The sequence below is a fragment of the Prionailurus viverrinus genome, chromosome B1, assembly GCF_022837055.1.
Source record: "Prionailurus viverrinus isolate Anna chromosome B1, UM_Priviv_1.0, whole genome shotgun sequence".
Classification (NCBI taxonomy): domain Eukaryota; kingdom Metazoa; phylum Chordata; class Mammalia; order Carnivora; family Felidae; genus Prionailurus; species Prionailurus viverrinus.
Genome location: NC_062564.1, coordinates 119972943 through 119997852, shown reverse-complemented (window position 1 = coordinate 119997852; position 24910 = coordinate 119972943). Strand labels below are relative to the sequence as shown.

At 40.3% G+C, this 24910-nt stretch overlaps 1 protein-coding gene across 6 annotated transcripts in view; it reads right to left on the bottom strand.

Annotated features, from left to right (window-relative positions):
• MANBA (mannosidase beta) overlaps nt 1-24910 on the bottom strand; it is a 112608-nt gene that overhangs the window by 79719 nt on the left and 7979 nt on the right. For all 6 annotated transcript variants that reach the window (XR_007151507.1, XM_047855577.1, XM_047855578.1 and 3 more), the window contains exons 2-5: nt 15308-15402; nt 11295-11400; nt 10293-10463; nt 3268-3391 (exon numbers count right to left, since the gene is read on the bottom strand). Coding sequence is in view for 5 of the 6 variants with exons in the window: in XM_047855577.1 (XP_047711533.1) it covers nt 3268-3391; nt 10293-10463; nt 11295-11400; nt 15308-15402 (496 nt within the window). In the remaining variant the exon portion in view is untranslated. The remainder of the gene's footprint in view (nt 1-3267; nt 3392-10292; nt 10464-11294; nt 11401-15307; nt 15403-24910) is intronic.

Here is a 24910-nt window from a genome sequence, read left to right as displayed (position 1 = left end):
ATTAGAATATTTCAGGGCTAAGGAGGAATTATTCAAATAAATATTTTCTAATAAGGTTTTAAAGAAAGTCACATCAATGAATTGGTACCTTTAAATATCTAGATAAATGGCAAGAGTTAAGATATAACAGGAGTAATTCTTGCTTTCCTTTGACCTCAGTATTTTTTTCAAATATAAATTTGTTCTTACTATGTTAAAAATTAAGAATATGTGAAAATCATTGAGGAAGCTGAGGTTAGGGCAAAATCAAACAAATGACTACAGAATACTGAAAAATGAAAAGTTTAGAAACCTCCATCATAAGGACTGAGAATGCAGAGAAGGAAAATATATATATATAATGATACATTTATTATATACATAAAGTAAACTAACCCACAAGAATTTCAAGTTAATTTTCAAAAAATAAAGAGCCTTTTTTTCTGCACACAAACTGGGGAGTGTGGTTGGTCATTTGCTCTTCAGTGGTAAACTCACCAATTTTAAATTCAGAAATGATTTGAACATTTGGAGAAGCAAAAAGGTGATCTTTTTGTAGCCTCAGCAGGGAGAAAGCAGAAAGTGCCACACAGTCAAATTCGTTTAGCCTTTCCGAATGAGTTGGCTGAAATTACTAAATAGAGTCTCTTAACTGCTTTCTTCCCTTACTACAGAAACAATATAAGCTCAGCATAGAAATCTGGAAAAGACAGTTGAGCAGAAGAATAAAATACAAACTGTGTGTAGCACTATTACCCAGAGATAGCCACTGTTTGCTTTGGTTCTGACCAACCTCATTTCATGCTTAAATTTTAAAAATTAAAAGATTTGATTTTAAAGAAAAAATACATGTATCTGGTTTTAACTACAAACTAATCCTTTTAAGAAAACTTGGGGCGCCTCGGTGGCTCAGTCGGTTAAGCGTCCGACTTCAGTTCAGGTCCTGATCTCACGGTCCCGTGAGTTTGAGCCCCTCTTCAGGCCCTGTGCTGACAGCCCAGAGCCCAGAGCCTGCTTCAGATTCTGTCTCCCTCTCTCTCTGCCCCTCCCCGCTCGCACTCTGTCTGTCTCTCTCTCAAAAATAAAACATTAAAAAACTAAAAATAAATAAATAAAAAACTTTTAGTGCCTCTCACAATGCCTGCCTCAAATTATGTACCAAATAAATGCATAAAAATATTAGCTTATTCTCTTTATTATTTTCCAACTTTCTCTTTTTTTAAACGTGTTTTTTATTTTGAGAGAAAGTGTGTGTGCATGATTGGGGGTGGGGGGGGTGGGAAGGCAGAGAGAGGACAGAGGATCCCAGGCAGGCTCTGCACTGACAGCAGAGAGCCCCATATGGGGTTCAAACTCACAAACCGAACCGTGAAATCATGACCTGAGCCGAAGTCAGACACTTAACCAACAGAGCCACCCAGGCGTCCCATTATTTTTCAACTTTTAAATATCTATTGATTTCAGGGATGATTGCTGTCTTTCAGAGAAAAATTGAAAAAAAAAATTCTGGAAAAAATTCCTAAAGGAAGTTCTTCATCTCACTTTTACGTGTTTATGCTTCAACTGTCTTTATTATATCAAATAACCAAATTGAAGTCTATAAAATTAATCAGAAATATAAGAATTACTGCTTGATATGCACAGGGCATATCCTATGAACAGGAAACATTTTTCTATATGTTAAGTATGAAATATACTGCAGTCACAAAATAGGAAAAATGTAGTTGACACGGGGAATTGATTACACTGAATCTAAATTAAATTTTAAACCTCATTTAAGTTGATTTAATCCAGACAAAATTCACCCAGTCACTAGTGACTAATAAACTGAACTCTAATGACTCATACTCAGGAAGAAATGTTTAGCTTCATATTCAAAATTTTAAATTAAACTAGAGCAGTGTTATTCAAATGTTTTCAGATATCAGGGTATTTAGTATTCATAGCACTTCTTGCAAACCACCCCAAACACTGATTAAGCTTCAAAACAATGAAATAAATAACTTCTTGCGAAATCAGACCTCTCCTCACACTGGATTTTATTATATACCTGAGAAAAAAATATTGGTGGGGATGGGGAAGAATGAACCATCCTTTGATTTTAGTAGCAGAACTCAGTTCAAGTCATACCTCTGAATACTTTAGAAGCACTAAACTAGAGAGCTGTGGGCAGCCACATTTGCACACGCAATTTAAACTGCGTCTTTTCATGCCTTTTTAACATTTAGAAATGCCAGCAGCACCTAACAACCTCAATTATTAACCATCTCTGATTTGCTTTTTTTTTGTCTTCTGCCTTTACAAGACTGATTTGGCTGGATGGAACAGCAATGTCAGGTCACCAGGACTCTTAACACAGACACACCGCCACATTCTTGCTTGCTGATTCCATCCAGTTAGGCCTGCACATAACTGGACCGAGCCTCGCAAGGTATCACTCAAGATCCCCCTTCACCGATTTCCCTGACTTCTCAAATCCTCACTGATCTTTGATCTCCTGAACTACCAGCGTCCCACCCCACAAGGTTATTACACAGTCTTGTTTGGTGTAACTGTTCATATCTTCCCTCCCTTATCTCCACCAATGTGCAGGCACGAGTATACTAACTCTAGTTCCTTTCTAAACAAACAAACAAACAAACAAACAAACAAACAGTGCTGGGCAAACAACTCAACAAAAATATCTGACCGGCTTTTCATGGATTCGTGGACCTCAGTGAAATTTCTGACATTTTATTCAGTGCTCCTGTCTTGGGAATCATTCCTTTGGCTGAGAAAGTAGTATTCTTTATCTTACAAAATTTTCTGTATGCTCTGTGTGCGTTCCGGTTTATTTTCAACTCTTAACAAGGCTAGTGTGGCATGGCCTTCAGAGGAGAAAACGCGCAGTGGTAGAAAGGCAGCCCAGTGATCGAAGCAAATCAAGACCTCAGCACAGTGAAGTTCTCAAAGCGGGGACAGAGGCCGCAGGGAGGAGCACAAAACAGCAGGCCTTTTAGAAGGAACACTTAGCTCAGAAAAACCCAGAGCTACTCTGGCTTTCTCTCATCTTCTTTTCAAAATATGTTTAAAAGTATCTATCTACCTCCTTCCTGCTTTATACTGTAAATTTTCATGACAAATCACAGTCTGTGTATATTTTTCACACATAGAAATTTAATGTGCCCCCCAATTCTTTTTAAATGAACTTCTGGAAAGTATATCTATATCTTCAGATTATAAACCCAATTCTTATAACATAGAGGAGGCTCAAAAAAGACAAACAAGAAAGCACATCTCTTAGCTTACCGTAGATAGGGGAAAACGTGAAGAAGTTCAGATGACAAATATTATAGGCTTCGATTCTGACATCTTTCCAGATGCCCTGGGTAGGGAAGGACGGCCCCCAGTCCCAACTAAAGGAACTCTGCTCCTGTAATTTCCAGGGGGGGGAAAGATGCATTCCCATTACCATGACATTTAAACAACTGTGAAAAGCTTTTTCTTTTAAAATATTATATGCATGCGTATTAGTTTGCTAGGGTGGCCATAACAAAATACTACAGACCAGTGCCTTCAACAACAGAAATTTACTCTTCCACCGTTCTAGAGCCTGGCAAATCCAACATCAAAGTGGGGGAAGCTTTGGTTTCCTCTGAAGCCTCTCTCCTGGGCTTACAGAGGGTCACCTTCTCACTGTGTTTTCACAGTCTTTTTCCATGCACACACACACACATGCGTTTCCTCTTCTTACAAGGACATCATTCATACTGGACTATCTCCCACCCTAAAGGTCTCACTTTAACTTCATCACCTCTTTAAAGATCTTATCTCCAAACAAGGACATCATTCATACTGGACTATCTCCCACCCTAAAGGTCTCACTTTAACTTCATCACCTCTTTAAAGACCTTATCTCCAAACAAGGTAGATTTTCAGCCACTGAGGATTAGTACTTCAACATAAAAACTCAGGGGAGACATACAATTAAGTCCATACTCTGTGTATATGTGTGTGTCCCATATGGAGCATCTAAAATGGCCTACAGTTGGGGTGCTCGGTGGCACAGTCAGTTAAGCGTCCAACTTCAGCTCAGGTCATGGTCTCACAATTTGTGAGTTTGAGCCCCGCATCGGGCTCTGTGCTGACAGCTCAGGGCCTGGAGCCCGCTTCGGATTCTGTGTGTGTGTCTCTCTCTGGCCCTCCCCCCTCACACTCTGTCTCTCTCTGTCTCTCAAAAATGAATAAACGTTAAAAAAAAAAAATTTTAATGGCCTACAATGATTCCCTCCTGGTATTCATGCCCTATGCAATCCCCTCTCCTCGAGTATGGATTAGACCTAGTGAATCACTTCCAACCAAGAGAATACAGCAGAGGTGATATCGTTTCCAAACAAGTTATTAAAAAAACTGCAGTTTGTGTTTTAGGTGCTCACTGTTGCTCTCTCCTAGCCATGAGGGAAGCCAGCTGCCATATTGTGAGGCAGCTCAGTGGAGAGGCCCACATGGCGAGTTTAGAAGCCAATCTGAGGCCTACTGATGACCACATGTGTGAACTTAGGCACAGACACTTCAGACCTAGTAGAGCCATGAGATCACCACAGCCCTGGTCCTTTTTTGGCTTGACTGTAACCTCATGACTGGCCTTGAACCAGAGGCACCCAGCTAAGTCACTTTCAGATTCCTGACTGATAGAAACTATGATAAAAAATGTTATTTTAAGCTGGTAAGTTTGGGTGTAATTTGTTATACACCAGTAGATAACTAATACAATAACTCATATAGGAACCTATGCAACATAGTTAAATTTGGCAGAAATGTTTTAAGAACATAAATCTGATTATTTACATTTATTCTTCAAAAGCATATGATACTGAAGCAACACAATTAGTCACTCTTTAAACTTCTCCAAAATATCTCTGAACCTAGCATTGTATTTAAATTTAATACCATAAAGAATATTCTATTTAAATGCAATAACTATAAAAAATGAGGAAACATTTAAAAATAAAGATAATCAAATATGTGAAGTTATGAGCTCAGCTTTTAAAAAGGAATAAGCACACCTGTTGAGATGAGCACTGGGTGTTGTATGGAAACCAATTTGACGATAAATTATATTTAACATAAAAAATGTAAAAAAATTAAAAATAAGAATAATAAATAAAAAGGAATAAGCACCAGAGGAAGAGGGAGTACTGAGATTTTTCTGAATGGAACATTTTAGAACAGAGCCCGAGGAATTGGCAAACTGTTCTCATTTAAAGTATTATTTGCTGGGGTGCCTGGGTGGCTCAGTCAGTTGAATATCCAACTCTGACTCTTGATTTCAGCTCAGGTCATGATCTGAAGGTAGTAGGATCAAGCCCCATGCTCAGCACTGAGCCTCTTTAGATTCTCTCTCTGTCTCTGCCTCTGTCTCTGTCTCTCTCCCCCTCTGCCACTCTCCCCCTGGCTTGCGCCCTCTCTCTCTCAAAAAAAAAAAGTATTATTTCATAAGATCTGTATATATCTAAGAGAGAGATAAATTAGTTTCCACTACAGAGACAAACAAAGAATTAAAACTACTTCATAGCATCCACATTTGTATCAGATTCTCATGTTTGGAATGAAAATCATCTTGGGGTTATTTACTGAAGAGTTTATAAGTTCATTCAGGTACACAATTCCTTTCTTAGAGACAGGAATAAGGAGGAGGGCAAAAATATTCAATATCTTATAAGGCAGACTATTTTCCCCACCAAGGGCTACAAATCACTCCTATTCATACAACTTCTCCAAATAAAAGTTTTCACTTATTCAAAAAATGTTTGTGAACTGCCTTCTTTGTTTCAGGCTGGAAGTACATCAGTATACAAAACAGACAGTCCTTCTGTTTACAGTGTTCACAGTACAGCAGGAAACTCAGGTATTGAATAAACAATCACAAATGCAAAAGACGTCGACAGGGGACAGTATAATGGCGGGGGGTGGGGGGTGTCAGAACAAGTTTCCCTGAATAATAGTGACTTTTACATGGTGATCTGAAGGGTAAGTACCATTTGTCCAGTGTGTTTAGGGGAGAGGGAACTAAAAGCATCCTTTTCAGAAGGAACAGCATGTACAAAAGCCTTGAGGTGCAAGAAACTATGGTACATTGCAGGGGATGAAGAGGGAATGATGGGAAGAGACAGAGAGAAAACTGGAGAAATGGGCATGAGCCAGACAGAACTAAGACCTATTACTTTAGCCTAAAGGCAATGAGAAGCTGTTGAAGAGTTTTAAGAAGGGAGTGCTGTAATGATTTTTGTCTGAAAAGAACATTCTGGCTGTTCTGTAGAAAATTAATTGGAGGAAGGCAAATGAGGTTGCAGGATACCAGTTAGGTGGTCAGGGCAATATTTCATGCAAGAAATTATTACAGATTGAACTCAAGCATGGTAGTAGAAATACAGCATGGGAAGATTTAGGAACTATTAAAGTCATAATGTCCACACAGTCAAAATGACTCAGTGGTGTGTTGGAGGAGGGAAAAGAGACAGAGGGAGTTACCAAAAATAACTCTTAGGTTTCTGGCTTTAGCAACTGTTCTGGATGGCATTCCATTCAGCCAGACAGGGAGCCCTGGGAGAAGGGTTTAGATCCAAGCACAGTGTTGGACATCCTGAATCTTTAGGTCCCCAGGAATCGGGCAGGTGAAGATGCCAGACAGGCAATCCAGTATAAGGTCTGGAATTGAAGAGAAGTCTGGACTGAAGATACAATATTAGAAGTCATTAGAAATTCGACTGGTTATTGAAGAAGTGAAGCTAAATGAGATAGTCTAGACAGGGTATAAAATGAGAGACAGAAAGTGTCTGTAACAGAAAGAAGCATGAATAATATAACTTCCAAGAGGGGGAGGTTGATCTGGATAAGGCAACTTAGAAGGAATGTCCAGAGATGTAGTTGGAAAACAAGGAGGATGGTGGAGAATATAGCTAAGAGAGTAGCTGAAGTGAGAGGTCCCACCATCCAGGCAGGACAGAGAAGGAAGCAGAGACAAGAGGGGGTTTGTGCTGATATCTCTACCCCACTAACTGTATATAATCAGTTACACACTTAAGAAGTCTATAATTATAGAAATAAGTCTCCAAAATAAGTAATAACACCACACTACATTTTGTTTTTTTAATGTTTATTTACTTTGAGAGAGAGACAGAGAAAAAGAGAGAGAGCATGCTCTTGAACAGGGGAGTGGCAGAGAGAGAGAGGGAGAGAGAGAGAGAGAGAGAGAGAGAGAGAGAGAGAGAGAGAATCCCAAGTAGGCTCTGTGCTGTCAGTGAAGAGCCTGACATGGGGCTGGATCTCACAACCGCAAGATCATGACCTGAGCTGAAATAAAGAATTAGATGCTTAATATACTGAGCCACCCAGGAGCCCCCTCCCACTCTACATTTTGAATAGCTGTATAGCACTCTACAGTATGCAAAGTGCATTCACATTTTTATTTCACTATATGCTCTTACCGACACAGTCAAGAAGAGAAGGGATTAGCTCCATTCACAAACGATGGACTTCCCTAAGATCTTTATGGGTTATAAATCCAGAATTCAGATCTAAGATTCCTGCCTTGCTCTCCCAATTCAGGCCTCTTCCCACTGGACCATGTCGGTATAGCCAGAAACAATAAGACACAATTCACTGTTCTGGCAAGTCTGCCCCGGGGTTAGTGCTCCACACACTGTGAAGGCAGAGTCATGGGTCTGATTCTTGATTTCAGGGACGAGGGCTTTGTTCTATCAGGATAACCTGAAACTGTGTTTTAAATGCCACAGATTGAATGGGGGGCAGAGGAAAAATACTACATGGGTATGTGCATAACATATATATCATTTTATTGAAGACATGAAAAGTAAATTAGGATTCAGGAAGTCCTCATTCTGATAGAAGATGAGAGATAGAAGAGGAGAGAGAAAAAGTGCAAACTTTAGTATTCAAACCATTGTGCCATTTGACGCCGAAGACCAGAAACAAGAGATGAATTATAAACAGAGGTATAAGTACATAGCATTCCATTGAATACCTGAGTGTTCAGTTACAGATGATTCCTTTATAGTAACAGGAGCAAATGCTTATATTAAGAGACTGATACTACACCTAAAACAGTCAAGCAAATTGCTACCAAATATTTGAAGTGATTACAGAAAGACCATATAAAGGTCAGAACTGAAATTTAAAAGTGTCCTTAAAGACGGGATACAGGTGTGCTCTTTCAAAGGGGCACATGCGCCCCAATGTTTATAGCAGCACTATCAACAGTAGCCACGTATGGAAAGAGCCCAAATGTCCATCGATGGATGAATGGGTAAAGAAGATGTGGTATATATATACAATGGAGTATTTACTCGGCAATCAAAAAGAATGAAATCTTGCCATTTGCAACTAAGTGGATGGAACTGGAGTGTATTATGCTAAGTGAAATTAGTCAGAGAAAGACAAAACTCATATGACTTCATTCAAATGAGAATTTAAGATACAAAACAGATGAACATAAAGGAAGGGAAGCAAAAATAATATTAAAACAGGGAGGGTGACAAAACATAAGAGACTCTTAAATACAGAGAACAAACTGAGGGTTGCTGGAGGGGTTGTGGGGGGGATGGGCTAAATGGGTAAGGGGCATTAAGGGGGACACTTGTTGGGATGAGTACTGGGTGTTATACATGGGGGATGAATCACTGGAATCTACTCCTGAAAACATTACTGCATTATATACTAACTAACTTGGATGTAAATTTTAAAAATAAATAAACAAAAATAAAAAAATTTAAAAAAAGGTACTGACACAACTTTAGCTAGGTTGAGTTAAACAAGAGGGGGTATAATTTTGACCTTAGTACTTATATTACGGAAACACAACCTAATGATTAATCCATCCATTCTGAAGAGAGCCACCTAATGTAAATAATCAGAATTTATCAACTGAGGTTTTTGCTAACAAGTACTGGAAAAATACAGTTTGTCTCTTCACAATGAAACCAAGGATTATATTTGTTGTTAAAACTACATGCCAATTTCTGAAGAAGTTAAAAATAGAATTACCATACACTCCAGTATCCCACTTCTTGGGATATATGCAAAAGAACTGAAAGTAGGGTCTCAAGGAGACCCGCGGGCACTGGGGCACCGGAGGCTCCAGTGACCCATTCCATAGAATGGAATATTATTCAGGCTTAAAAAGGAAGGAAATTCAGCACATGCTACAACATGGAGAACATCACACTAAGTGAAATAAGCCAGGCATAACAAGCCAAATAGGATGTGTGTGACGAATAGGACAGTATGATTCCACTTAGATGAGTAGTGAAACTCACAGAAACAGAAAGAATGGTGGTTTCCAGGGGCTGGCTGGAGGGGAGAATAAGGAGCTGTTTTTAATGGGTATAGGCTTTCAGTTTTGCCACATGAAACAATTCTTGAGATCGGTTTCAAAGCAAAGTGAATATACTTAATACTAGTGAACTACACACTTAAAAATGGCTAAGATGGCAAACTGTGTGTTGTGCGTATTTCACCACAATTAAAAATTTCTTAAATAAAAATAAAATTAAAAACTAAATGCCACAGGGAAGCCCGGGTGGCTCAGTTGGTTAAGTGTCTGACTCTTGGTTTCGGCTCAGGTCACGGTCTCACAGTTCATGAGTTCGAGCCTTGAATCGGGCTCTGCACTTGGGATTCTCTCTTTCCCTCTCTCTGCCCCTCCTCCACTTTCACTGTCTCTGTCTCTCTCAAAATAAATAAATAAACTGTAAAGAACAAAAAAACAAAAACTAAATGCCACATAGAAAATCCAACTACATAATGGAATAAACTCAAGTCATTTAAAGTCAGATGAAACTCAAAAAAAAAAAATAAATAATCACCTTGTGGATTTTGTCATTTTTGTTAGATTATATGAGAACCTAGCACTAAACTGCTGGAATACATCAGCAAATATATTAATATTTGCAGAAGGCTTCCCAGTAACAAGAGTCACTAATACATATGAACCTCACATTCTGGTGAAAAGTTTGATAAACCTAAATGTTAAAAAATACTTTGTGCATTTACAGTATCAGTCACTTATTTTTCTTCTTTTTCTGTTGTTACCTAAGTTCTGAAGCATGCTTCAGGATTGAAACCTAGGAAGGCAAAGATTGTCCACAAAAATTCATAAACCTTCTGGTTCTGATTTCAAGTTTTCAATCCCATGAAGCAGACAGGAAAGAGATGCCCAAATTCTGAAATACGACGGGTGTCTTCAAACAAGCATTTTCCACACCAGCACCTCCCATCATCAAGGCTAAAGCCCCCTCCATTGGCAAGACTGTTACCTTTCGAATGAAGTTGACGTGGCATTGGCCCTTCTGCACAGGAGGAGGGCAGTCTGGAGGCACCCAGTAGCTAGTGTGAGCTTTGCTCCGCTGGGCGGCATACAACACTGGGGACTGGAAACGCAGCTCAAGGGAGTTCACATTTCTAACCACAGTGGTAATATCAAAGCTCTGCATTAAAGGAAAGAACAGATGTGGAAGTAGGCTCGTGTGTAAAACTTTAGATATAGATATGCAAAAATGTATGAAAGACGCATAAAATAATTGAAATCTTTAGGGTTAGCCTTTTTTGCAGAAGAAAGCACTTCACTGAAACAGTGTAACTTAGTTGCCTGCTTACGGTTACAACTGAGCACATTCTCCTACCCAAAAGTAGATTTCTAGGTTTCTCCTTCTATTTTTACTGACAGACAATGGTCTTAGGCAAAGAGAGCAAGCAGAAAATATCTTTAGCCCTGGAATGTCTGCTCTGGCTATTTACATATGGCCTTGATCTGCCAAGGATTTCCTAGATGCTTCAGGACAACCTGACTCTCTGGTATGAACAGCATGTATTTCTAAGTCATAAGTTATTTTTGTTTTGAAAAGTTGACCCTTGCAGGGAGATGAGAACATGATACCTTAATGTAAGCATTCCAGACAGGATGGAGCATTTTCTTTTTTAATAGTTTGTCAATTGTCAATTCTCATGAAACTCTGGATCACCAAATAACAGAGAAGGGAACAGCATTTGTTGAACACTTCTCACGTGCCAAGAACCAAGAACTGTGCCAATCATTTTATATAATTAGCTTATTAAATCTTCACAACTCTATAGGGTCTGTGGTGTTTTCATCATTCTACAATGTGGCAAGTGTGAAGGTAATTTACCCAGTGCTTCAAAGAGCTTGTACCTACCTGCACGGGCAATTAATTATGCACTTACCTTTCTCTACTCACAACAATTAACACACAAACACATACAGGGAGGTTTCTTTTAACTTGATGTCACTGTATACTTACATATCTTTTGAACATGTTGTCTGTTTTCCCAATAGGAACACTATTTAGCAGGATTTTTGCAACTGTATCAACACCCTCAAAAATCAGGTTTACTTTTTGCCATTTGCTAAAAAAAGAGAAAAAATTTTAAACAAGATGTGTAAAACATTAGCTTAGATAAATCTTTTTTTAAATTTTTTTAATGTTTATTTGTTTTTGAGACAGAGAGAGAACATGAGCAGGGGTGGGACAGAGAGAGGGAAACACAGACTCCAAAGCAGGCTCCAAGCTCTGAGCTGTTAGCACAGAGCCTGACACAGAGTTTGAACTCACGAACTGCGAGATCATAACCTGAGCCAAAGTCGGATGCTTAACCAACCGACTGAGCCACCCAGGTGCCCTGATAAATCTTTTTTATTAGTTAAAACTAAAGGTATAAATATTTCACAGAAAATAAACATTCTTTTTTAAAAATTTTTTAATGTTTATTTTTGAGAGAGACAGAGCAGGGGAGAGGCAGAGAGAGAGACACATACAGAATCTGAAGTAAGCTCCTGGCTCTGCGCTGTCAGCACAGAGCCCAAGGCAGGGCTCGAACTCACAAACCATGAGATCATGACCTGAGCCAAAGTCGGATGTTTAACCCACTGAGCCATCCAGACACCCCTGAAAATACACATTCTTAAAATTCAATTTCCAATGAAATTTTCATAAGTATTGGTTTAATACATTTTTCTGTTGAGTGCTCTGGTTTATCTTTCTCCATAATGTTTCAATTGCCTTATAAAGTCATGAGCATAGCTTATAATTTCCAAATGCATTGACTTTTTTTAGGACTTCACAAAGTACTTATGAGAATCAAGTTAAATAGTAGACATAAGACATTTTCACAGGAGCATCTGAGTGGCTCAGTCGGTTGAGTGTCCAACTCTTGATTTCTGCTCAGGTCATGATCTCGCAGTCCATGAATTCAAGCCCCCCATCGGGTTCTGTGCTGACAACACAGAGCCTGCTTGGGATTCTGTCTCCCTCTCTCTCTGCCCCTCCCCACACTCTCCCTCTGTCAAAAATCAGCATTAAAAAAATTTTTTTTTCACAAACTATTACATTTACTGACACTAAGAGAAAACATTAACCAACTAACAAGTATCTATGAATACCTATTATGGGCTCGGCACTCTGCTAAGCTTTACAGGGAACTAAAACACTCTCTGAATTTAAGGAATCTGCAGTCTAGTTGCCATTCAAGCCAAAAACACAGGAAAAAAAAGAGAAAATTTTCCATCTCTTCTGGTTTATAGTACAGTCTTGTTGGACAGACTATATGTGCTATCGGAGCTTATGTCACAAGGAAAGACTTCAAGAAAGAAACAACAACTTAAAGAAGAATAGGATAAATGTAGTATAACCATGCAATAAAATATTATTTAGCAATAAAAAGAAATAAAGTACTGGTGAATGTGACGACATGGATGAACTTTGAAAACATTATGCTAAGTGAAAGAAGGAAGTCACAAAGGTCCACATATTGTATAATTCCATTTATATGAGATTTCCAGAAGAGATAAATCCACAGAAAATAAATTGGCGGCTGCCTAGTGCTGGGATAGGGATGAGGGGGTGGGGACGTTGGGAATGGGGAATGACTGGTAATGGGTATGGCTTTCTCTTTGAAGTGAGGAAAATTCTAAAACTGATTATAGTGATCGATGGTGGCACAACTCTTTGAATATACTAAAAACTATTGAATTGTATACTTTTTTTAAAGGTTTACTTATTTTTGAGAGAAAGAGACAGCACAAGTGCGAGAGAGGGAAAGATACAGAATTCAAGGCAGGCTCCAGGCTCTGAGTCGTCAGCAAGAGTCCGACACAGGGCTCAAACTCATGAACCATGAGATCCTGACCTGAGCTGAACTCAGACACCTAACTGACTGAGCCACCCAGGCACCCCTGAATTGTATCCTTTAAAAGGGTGAATGTATAGTGTGTGAATTAGGTCTCAATAAAGTTGTTCCTTTTTTTTTTTAATGAGTAGAAAATGTCTAGGTAAAAGGTAGACCCTGGAGGAAGAGCAAACTCAAAACAAGGAAGTGCAAACGACATCAACATTAAGATAACATGGTAGGTGCAGGTGCAGGACTTGTGCTAGAGCGCTAAAGGGAGAAATCTGGTCAAGTCAGCAGGGCAAGAGGGCTGCAGGGCACAGGAAGTGGAACAGGAATAGGCAACATTAAGCAGTATTTTCACACACAAGCAAATAAGATTAAACTGGCTTTACCAATTAAAAGGAAGACACTGTTGTTCTTGAGCAAGAATGTCATGGGCAAAACCAATATTTGGGGAAGATGAGTCTAATGTTTCTATATACAAGAGTGAAGAATGGGGCGCCTGGGTGGCTCAGTCGGTTAAGCGGCCGACTTCAGTTCAGGTCATGATCTCGAGGTCTGTGAGTTCGAGCCCCGCGTCAGGCTCTGTGCTGACAGCTCGGAGCCTGGAGCCTGTTTCAGATTCTGTGTCTCCCTCTCTCTGACCCTCCCCTGTTCATGTTCTGTCTCTCCCTGTCTTAAAAATAAATAAAACGTTAAAAAAAATTAAAAAAAAAAGAGTGAAGAATAAAAAGACAAAGCAAGAAATTTAGTTATGCAGCTTTGGCCTAACTGCAGGCACTTACTAACAAAGGCCTAGGCAAACATGGTAACTGGAAATGAGGAGAAAGGGGCTGAATCAAGAAAAATGAGGGACACCTGGGTAGCTCAGTCGGTTGAGCATCTGACTTTGATTTCAGCTCAGGTCATGATTCCAGCCAGGGTTGTGGGATCGAGTCCCGAGTCAGGGTCTATGTTGAGCATGGATCCTGCTTAAAATTCTCTCTCTGCGCCTCTCCCCTGCTCACTCTTTCTCTCTCTAAAATAAAAAATGTTTTAAAAGATGGGGTCCCAGGGTGGCTCAGTCAGTTAAGGGTCTGACTCTTGGTTTCGGCTCAGGTCATGATCTCAGGGTGTCATGGGTTTAAGTCCCACGGCAGGCTCTGTGTTGCAGTGCAGAGCCTGCTTGGGGCTCTCTCTCTCTCTCTCTCTCTCTCTCTCTCTCTCTATCTCTGTGCACCTGCCCTGCTCACACTGTCTCTCTCTCAAAATAAATAAATAAACTTAAAGAGAGAAATGATAGGCAGAAATTAACAGAACGCAGAAGAAGATTAAATACAGAGATGCAAAAAAGATACTATAAGCCAAAAACACCTCAGGCATAGAGGATCAGAAAAGGGTTGTTACATTAAGAGAAGCAATGAGACTGTTAGAATATAAAGGAAGCTTTAAGTGGGACAGTCCATTGCTTACATTTTGGAAATGCTGAATTCAAATGAAAGAGGACCCTTAACAGAGATATTTTAACTATTATCTGCAAACGTGAACATGGAGCACAGCAATGTTGATGTTGAGCACCATATTCTGGTTTTATTTCTCTTTTAGCAGGCAGTTAAATAATTACCCAAAAAAAGTCATACAAAAGGGACAGAGCATTTTTTTTTATTTAGCAATAATGGTGGTAGATATAACTGGGTTACATTCTGCTACGTGGAACATTACTGAAATCATACTGTTTTTCCTCGTGGCTTCACAACATAATATAAGGCCAATGCCACAGCCTTGATGGCTGGTTAACACCACATGGAATAAATGATGAATCTCTGATCCTACTTGACAAATTGTAAATATACACATTCTATTGATTATAGGGAGGGGAGGGTACACATAGAAGGAAATGCAAATAAGAGAACTGACTAGGTGTAGGTGACTCCATTAAAACCACTGAACAAGACATAATTTCATGACTAATGATCAGTGGCGCCATTATAGACAAATCAAAACATAAATTATATATTCACTTTTACAGGACAAGGCTTTAGTCTGACAATTCTCTTACATGCAGCCTAAATAAACAAAAGATTATTCCAGAGACAGAAAGAAGGAAAGCTCAATAACAATAACTAAATAAATACAGATGTAGATATAGACACACACACATACATACCTAATGTTAAAGGGGATTTGAAATTTCTTGCTATAGGTCCAGTTATCCAAGGAGATCCATCTGTACTTAAGGTCATTAAATCTGTAGTAAGGATCCTGGTGATCAAAATCATGGCAGATGATTAAATATGCAAAAATAAATAAACATGAAATAAATTATTAACAATAGCTATTTGCCACCTAAAAATTAATGAATCCTGGGCCTAGGAGTATGCATTTGCAGGCACATCTCATCCTCAAGGTTAAAAGCTCCATCCATTTAAGAGACCATTACCCTTCCAACAAAGTTAACAACATTCACATAACCAAAATATACCAAAAAATGTTTTTTAAAAATGCCAACAAAATGCCTCAATGAAAGTTCTTAGAGATAGAAATCATATAGTTTCATTATCAATAAGAACATGTGTGGAGATGAAGACCGGCTGCCTTTGTTAAAACCAAACACAGAACCTCCGAGGTATTAGCAGAGAATGAAAATCGGCACTTCCCGAGTGAGGCCCTCAGTCTCTCATAGCCCTGTCATCCTTGCCGTGCTCATTTCTGCCACTATCCCAGCTGGCCTCCAGGGGGAATGCTTCTCCTGTACTACCCAAACCTCGGCAAAACTCCCACTCCTTGGATTCACCTAGCATTTCCAAAGTTATTTTCCACTGAGCTTTACCAAGTGAGCACAAAAGGATCTCTGCAGAGAATACGCAGGCAGCACAGCCACCGTCACACTGACCAACTTCAGGTTGCCTATATTTTCCTAGACAAGGTCAGCAAACTACAACCCATGGGTCAAATGTAGCTCACGGCCTGATTTCGCCTGGCCAGGGAGCTAAGAATGGACATGTGTCAATAAATGAAGTTTCATTGGAACACAACTATGCCCATTCCTTTACAAATCATATATGGCAGCTTTCATGCTATAATAGAGTTGAGGGGCACCTGGGTGGCTCAGTCGGTTGAGCGTCCAACTTTGGCTCAGGTCATGATCTCATGGTTCGTGAGTTCGAGCCCCACGTCGACAGCTCAGAGACAGCTCAGAGCCTGGAGCCTGCTTCGGATTCTGTCTGTCTGTCTGTCTGTCTCTCTCTCTCTCTCTCTTTCTGCCCCTCCCCTGCTCACGCTCTGCCTCTCTCTCTCAAAAACAAATAAACATTAAAAATAAATAAACATTTAATTTTTTTTTTTTAATTGCTGAGTTGAGTAGGTGTGACTGAGGCCATTTGACCCATGAGGCCTAAAAAGTGTCCAGGCTTTTACTGAAAATGGTTGCCAATTTCTCTGCCCTAGGCGACTGGCCTGCCGGGTGTTCAGAGATACTGTTCTGGCTGAGTGTCCAGCCCCAGGTCCTTCCTTTTGTAATACTTAGGTCTTTCTTCTCCTACTCATTTTCCACCCTTTATCTCCCAGATAAGGAGGCAGAAAAGAAAGTGGTAAGTGAAGCTTTTCAGTCATCTTTCTGTGAACAACATCACAGCCACCTAGATGGAAACAGTGCGGTCTTCTCCAACTGGGACAGGGCCAAGTTGCACTGCAACTCCAGATAGAGAAAGAAAAGCCAATTTTGTCTAACTTCCACCAATGACCACGTTGGGTTAGCAATAGTCGGTTGGGCACATGCTCGGAGCACAAATCTGTAAGACATACTATAAAACGGTGGGGTGTATATCAAGATGGTGGGATGTGTATCAAGTCAGAAATTGCTCCTGACTGGAAGAAATGTTTTAATAAGCTACTAGGGGAGGGTGTAGTTGATGAGATTTAGTAACAACTGATATTGCCAAGCTGATTTTTAAGGACTGATTAACAGTGAGTTTTATCCTGTTAAATGGGCTGTGCCAGGCCCAGCCAACTTGCTTCCTTTTCTGTCTTCCCACACACACACACCACTCAGCCTCTCCAATGAATAAGCATGGAATAAATATTTAAGGACACAGGTTTGAAGAGGTACCTAATCATTAGCTTGTCCATGTGTCTCCACCCAGCCTTATTTATAACTCTACACTGTGGACTTAGTCCAATACAGTTAAAAATATCATGAGAAGGAAGGTGTGAAGGCGAATGTGGTTGCAACGTGTCAGCCTGCTAAGCCTTGGAGCCGGCTGATGATCTGGTTTGCAGGGCACAATTCCCCTTCCTGTCTCCCAGCCCCTTGAAGGAAACTGCCTATTGAGTTCGAGAGGGCAAGGTGCTGAGATATATTTTTTCTAGACAAACAGAGTTTAAATGTTTATTTTGTTTTTTCAGAGAGAGAGAGAGAATGAGCACATGCATGCGCAAGCAGGGTAGGAGCAGAAAGAGAGGGAGAAAGAGAATCACAAGCAGTGTCTATGCTGACAACACAGGGCTCATCCCATAAACTGTGAGATCATGACCTGAGCCAAAAACAAGAGTCAGACGCTCAACCGACTGAGCCACCCAGGCACCCCTAGACAAACAGAATTTAGAGGTTAAAATTTTTCTTTTACTTGAAAGAAGCCAATCTGAAAAGGCTACATACTACATGATTCCAAATACATGGTGTTCTGGAGAAGGTAAAACTATGGTGACAGTAAAAAGATCGGTGGTTGCCCGGGAATAAGGGAGAGAGGGGTAAATAGGCAGAGCACAGAGGATTTTGAAGGCAGTGAAACTTCTCTAAATGATACTATAATAGTGAGTACATATCATTATACATTTGTCAAAATCCATAGCATATATAATACCAAGAGTGGATTCTAATGGAAACTATAGACTTTGGGTGATAATGATGTGTCAGTATAGATTCACTGTTGATAACAAATGTACCACTCCGGTGGCGGGGGCTGGGGGGGGGGGTGTTGATAATGGGAGGGCTGTGCATGTGGGGTGGGGGTGATATATGGGAGCCATCTGTATTTTTCTTTCAATTTTGCTGTGAACCTAAAAATGCTCCAAAAAATAAAGTCTACTAACAAAAGTTCCTCTTACCAAGGGAAAATATTTTAACCTCCCTAAAATAAAGGTTGCAGAAGCTTATATTATCTTTCTAATCATTATTCCAAATGCTAAGCAACCAACTTAATTTGATTCCAGAATGGTTTGACTCCCTTCGTTCATAAGCTCCTCGATGGTAGCTGTTCTTCTGGTCCTTTCGCTTAATTTGCAGTACTTGAACTCATTGCCATGTCTTCTGAACAAGGGACACTTTTTGTGGGAGGGCTCAACTTCAACTCTGATGAGCAGACTCTGGAAGACCACTTCAGTAGGTTTGGTCCTATTTCTGAGGGGGTCATTGTCAAGGGCCGCGAGATTCAGCGATTCTGGGGTTTTGGTTTTACCACCTTCACTAGTCCAGAGCATGCCTCAGATGCCATGGGAGCCATGAATGGAGAGTCTCTGGATGGTTGCCAGATCTGTGTGGATCACCTGGGCAAGTTAGCCAGGGGAACTGGAGGCGGTGCCTTTGGGGCCCACGGGCATGGTTGCAGTTACTCTAGAGGTGGTAGGGACCAGAGCTATGGGAGTGGCAGATATGACAGCAGCCTGGAGGATATGGATATGGATATGGAAGGCCCAGAGACTGGTGGTAGAAGCCGGGTGGTTATGACCACTACTCAGGAGGAAACGACAGAGACAATTTGAACCTCCAAGTTCAGGCATGTGCATCTAATGTGGTAGCTACACAAGAAATAAAACTTCTGATCCCGGATCATCCTTCCAAATGGCTGTACTTATAAAGATTTTTGGAGCTGCGCTGAAACATCTGTGTTAGTGCATCAACTTCTATTTTTAAACTGAGCTCCCAAGGTAGCTTGTTAAAGACCTTTTAGAAAGCTTCATGTGTTTTTTAAAAATCTTCTCCCACTTAAAGACAAATCCTAGGACATTTATTGAGTTTGGGTGTTTTCCTTTTACCACGTTTTTAGTTTGGGCTCTCAGGATTACTGATTCTGGCAAAAAAAAAAAAAAAAAAAAAAAGTTTGGCCAGAGTGCTTTTTAAAAAAAAAAATAATAATAATGTACACTTAGAGACATTTAAGAGCCTGTACACAATGTTTATCATGACCAGAAAGCAATTTCCAAATGCAACTACAAGAAATCAAGAACATGATTAGAGGTGTTTTTTAATTCAAGGTCACCATCTTAACTACATATAAGTTTCTTTAAAAAATGACATTTGTGAATGTCATTTTTTTTTAATACTGGAAGAAAAAAAATACTCTGTTGTATCTTATCCAGCATTCAGGATATCCTTCACGGAACTTATTAAAAAGTTGAAACCTGGGGGTGCCTGGGTGGCTCAGTCAGTTAAGCGCCCAACTCTTGGTTTCAGCTTAGGTCATGATCTCACGGTTCGTTAGTTCTAGCCCCACATGGGGCTTCTCGCTGACAGCGCAGAGCCCGCTCTCTCTCTCCCTCTCTCTCTCTGCCCCCACCCCCCCCCCCCCGCTCATGCTCACTCTCTCTCTTTCTCTCTCATTATAAATAAATAAAAAAACTTTAAAAAGTTGAAACCTGAAAACAAACAAAAATTAAATAAAATAAAGCTAACAGCAGTTCAGTGTTACACCTGATGACTAAGAAACCACGTAAGTCACTGAGTTGTTAGGCAAACCCACGAACCCTAAAAAACAACAGAAGTATCATTTGTTAACCGAGATAGCCACTCACATGCTTTTGTCTTCATAACCAACACATGCAGTGCATTTATAGAGAAACAAACGAAAGTTCCAAAAGATTCCACTCCTGAGGTCCCCCAACTAAGCAGTACATCCAGGAACTAAATCAAGGCAGTCTAACATTTTTTCAACTATTCTACAATGCCTCATGCCAAATACACCTACACTTTTATACCAGATGATCACAGCAACAATAGCTGATAGCTACCCTAGTGCTCATGACCCAATGGGGCAGGTATTATCTTCATTCCCCTTTACTAACAAAGAGTCCAAAGCTCAAAGTCAAATGGCTATGAAGTGGTGCAGCACTGATTCAGACCCAAGACATCTGGCTCCAGAGTCCACACACTCAATCATTCCCTAATACTGCCATTAATGTCACAAATGTCGTCAACAGTTACAAAGTCAGTGCTACTACCAAGTGGGAACCAGGGGATAAACATGCTATGTAGGGCTGGTTATTTATCATTGCCATTTACCATACCTGCTGTACATCAACAGACTATGTGGCCCCACGCCATGCAAACAACATTATCCGTCCCATTTTCTCTGTAAGCTTCTGAACTTCATTACATCCATTTAGAGATACATAAATTCCTTAACCAGGTATAGCGTTTCCACTCCCCAGTTCTGCTTCAATCCAATGCCTGATTCCATCCCAGACATAATTACTTCAAATGGAGTTAAATATAGAAAAGGAAGTCTTCGCAACTATTTCACACACAGATATATCCTTGGACACTTAGGCAAAAAAAATAAATAAAGTTTAAGAAAACATTCATTTAAAAATAAGCAAAAGTAACCAATATATTAAGATACACAGATATTTGGGAGCGCCTGGGTGGTTCAGTCAGCTAAGCATATGACTCTTGGTTTCAGTTCAGGTCATGATCTCACAGTTTCGTGAGTTTGAGCCCCACGTTGGGCTCTGTATTGTCAGTGCAGAGCCTGCTTGGGATTCTCTCTCTCTCCCTCTCTCTGCCCCTCCCCCACTCGTGCTGTCTCTCTCTCAGAATAAATAAACTTTTAAAAAAGATACACAGATATATAAAACCTTAATTTGTAAAAAGCAAGAAAGTGATAACTCAGAACAGCGGTTACCTTAGGGGGAGGCAAGTGATAGGATTGGGAGAGGCAAGGTAACTGCAATAGTGTTGGTCATGTGCAGGTTCATAAACTGGATGGCAGGTGCATGGGTCTTCATTTAATCATAGGCTTTAAAAGTCACAAATGCACATGTGCATAAAACTTTCCATGTACTAGATACCATATAATAAAAAGAAAAAGAAGAAAAGATTTTCATAGGAAGCTGATCTACCCTAACCCACATAGGGATATTGATTTGTTCCATTCAGAAGAAGCTGCACTCTCCAAACTTGTTTATCCATTGTCAAAATGAGCTCAGCTATGATTCTTACTTCAGCAGCTTCACATATACAAGAGATCCCAAATCCATAAGTCAAAACATGTTTTTAAGTTGATTTATTTTGAGAGCAAGAAAGTACACATGCGAGCAAGGAGAGGGGCAGAGAGAGAGAGGAGAGACTTCCAAGCAGGCTCCGCGTGCTATCAGCATAAAGCCCAACGTGGGGCTCCAACCCACGACCCTGGGATCATGACCTGAGCTGAAATCAAGAGTCGGACGCTTAACCGACTGAGCCATCTAAGCACCCTCATAAGTCAAAACATTTTGATTGGCCTTAATGTTATTTTTGCTTAAAATCCTTAAACTAGTAAATACTGCTTCACATCTAACACAGCTCTAGGTAAAAAGGGGTTGTGAGTTAAGGAAACTCCTTATTTTCTGACCAAAGAGTATTAAAAGGGGAATTTAAAAGGAGAAACAAAATGATTTTCTTAGCCCACTCCACAGTGCAGGGTAGAACTCATGAAAGATTAGCATAAATGCCTGGAGAGAGATTCTTGACTGACATGAGGGTCAGAGGAGTTGGAAATCACACTTGCTCAGGAGCAAGGGTGGGCAGTTGAACAGCTGCGCAGCCATAGTTCTTGCCTCTGGGACGAAGCTAGGGGTGTGGATGGAGCTGACAGGTAAGAGCAGCAGTGGGGAGCAATCTTGTTCACATGAGTTCAAGCCCTAGCTTGGCCCTAATACCTGTGGGAGCTTGTGAAGCTCATACAACACCCCTATACTTCTGTTTTCTCAGTTCTAGAACAGAGATAATAATAGTACCTCCCAGGATCAGGATGAACATTGCAAGAGGTAACATGTGGAAGGTGCTCAGAACCATTCATTACTGATAGCAAGCATTCAACAAATGATAGCTATCATTACTGTTATACGTACGGATCTGAAATGACTTCTATGAGATGTCAAGTGAAAGAAAAAAGTCAGTACCAAACAACATACATAGAATGCTATCCTTTATGAAGGGAAATACAGATAACTCTATATGTATATAGACATATAGCATAAGATACATGAATATACACAAGAATCTGGTTAACTGTAGTTGTTTCCGTAGAAGGGAACTAGAAAACTAGGAGACAGGGACGGAAGAATACTTGCTTTGATTATGTTTCCCACCTGTAATTTTTTTTCTTCTTCTTTTTTTTTTTTTTTTTTTTTTTTGACAAAGAGATCATGCACACAAGCAGGGGAGGGGAGAGAGGGGGAGAAAGAGAGAGAGAGGGAGAGAGAGAGAGAGAGAGAGAGAGAGAGAGAGAGAGAGAGAGAGAGAATCTAATGCAGGCTCCATGCCCAGGCCAGAGCCTAATCCCAGGCTTGATTTCATGACCATGAGATCATGACCTGAGCTGAAATCAAGAGTCAGACACTTAACCGACTTAGCCACCCAGGTGCCCCCTACCTTCAATTTTTTTTTATCTTTACAGTTAACCCTCAGGGGTACAGTTAACAGTAAGTGCTCCTAAACCCTGCATGGTCAAAAATCTGATTAACTTTTGGCTCCCCAAAAACTTAACTACTAATAGCCTACTATTGACCAGAAACTTTACCAATAACATGATTAACATATTGTGTATGTTATATGGATTACATACTGTATTCTTACAATAAACTAGGCTAGAGAAAAGAAAATGTTGTTAAGAAAATCATAAGGAAAACACATTTATAGTATTGTGCTGTATTTACTGAAAAAAATTCATGTGTAAATTCAAACCCACGTTGTTCAAGCATCAATTGTATTTCCTTTATCTGTTTCTAAAATCAGTTGACCTCTTTTTAAAAAAGAAAACAATAAGCGAGGTTGATAACAGTACAAATGACTTGGCCAGAATGGTTGTAAGATGTTGTTGTAGGCTGGACCTACAAGTTGCACAAGTTGCAACATATGTGAGAAGAAACAAAAATGGCACCAAAATTCCAGGCCTCATTTACTGAGAAAATGTTGGTGCTCTTATTAGAAATAGGTAGAGGCGGGGCGCCTGGGTGGCGCGGTCGGTTAAGCGTCCGACTTCAGCCAGGTCACGATCTCGCGGTCCGTGAGTTCGAGCCCCGCGTCGGGCTCTGGGCTGATGGCTCGGAGCCTGGAGCCTGTTTCCGGTTCTGTGTCTCCCTCTCTCTCTGCCCCTCGCCCGTTCATGCTCTGTCTCTCTCTGTCCCAAAAATAAATAAACGTTGAAAAAAAAAAAGAATAAAAAAAAAAAAAAAGAAATAGGTAGAGGCGCCTGGGTGGCTTAGTCGGTTAAGCATCTGACTTCAGCCTAGGTCATGATCTCATGGTTTGTGGGTTTGAGCCCCACATTGGACTCTGTGCTGACAGCTCAGAGTCTGGAACCTGTTTCAAATTCTGTCTCTCTCTCTCTCTCTCTCTCTCCCTCTCTCTCTGCCCTTTCCCCGCTTGTGCTCTCCCATTCTCTCTCTCTGTCTCAAAAATAAATAAGTAAACATAAAAAAAAAAGAGATAGATAAAAGAAGAAAAACTAAGGATTGGGAGAGTTGAGAGAAGAGGTATCTGCATATATCGAGTTTCAATACTCCATGAAGACATTCAGGTAGAAGAGTGGAGCCAAATCTCCAGACACAAATCAGGAGGACAGAGTTAGAGATGAAGGCACCAGACCAGTTGTGGCACAGAGGTAATGGCTGAAACTAAGAGACTTCTGAGTCACAGAGAATAAGGAAGTGATGTGTGCACTGACCCTCAGGAATTATTGCATTTATCAAGAACTTCTGGCAAATGGGATGCTTGTAGTGATATATTTTGAACAGTAGTATGCTGTGCTCATCACTGTGTTTACTGGACATCTTTAAATTAAAACTAATTATTCTCTTTGTTTACTATTTATTCTTGCCAACAGGCAGCGTGGGCCATGAAAAGATGCAGGTTGAATCCTTGTCCCACCATTTATTAGATGCATGCTCTTAGGCCATAACTTGTGTGAGCCTCAGTCAGTATAAGTAATGATACCTTCTCCACAGGGTTGCGGTGGGAATTATGTGAACAGGTGCACCTGAAAGAGTCAAAGAGAGTGCACTGCACATGGAAAATATTACATAATTATTACATGCAGATGAATTTCACAGTCTAGGTTGACTATATACACCTATGGGTGATGAAGACCAGCCAGCCTAAAGATTGAACTCTCAGATGATGCTTTGATTCCCAGTGTTGGGCCATGAGAAGCAAATCCTCCTATGCCCTAGATACACCTGACAAGGCATCAAACGAAGAAGCATGTGTCCAGGTTTAAGGATCAGGATTTTCTTTTTTTTTTTTTTTAAGTTTATTTATTTGAGATAGAGAGCATGAGCAGGGGAAAGGCAGAGAGAGAAGGAGAGAGAGGATCCCAAGCAGGCTCTGCTCTGTGCTGTCAGTGCAGAGCTGGACGCAGAGCTTGAACCTACAAATTGTGAGATAAGAGTGGGGTGTTCAACTGAGCAATCGAGGCACCCCAAGAATCAGGATTTTCTAAAGCTATCTTTTAAAAAAAAAGGCTTGGGGCACCTGGGTGGCTCAGTCAGTTAAGCATCTGACTTCGAGCCCACA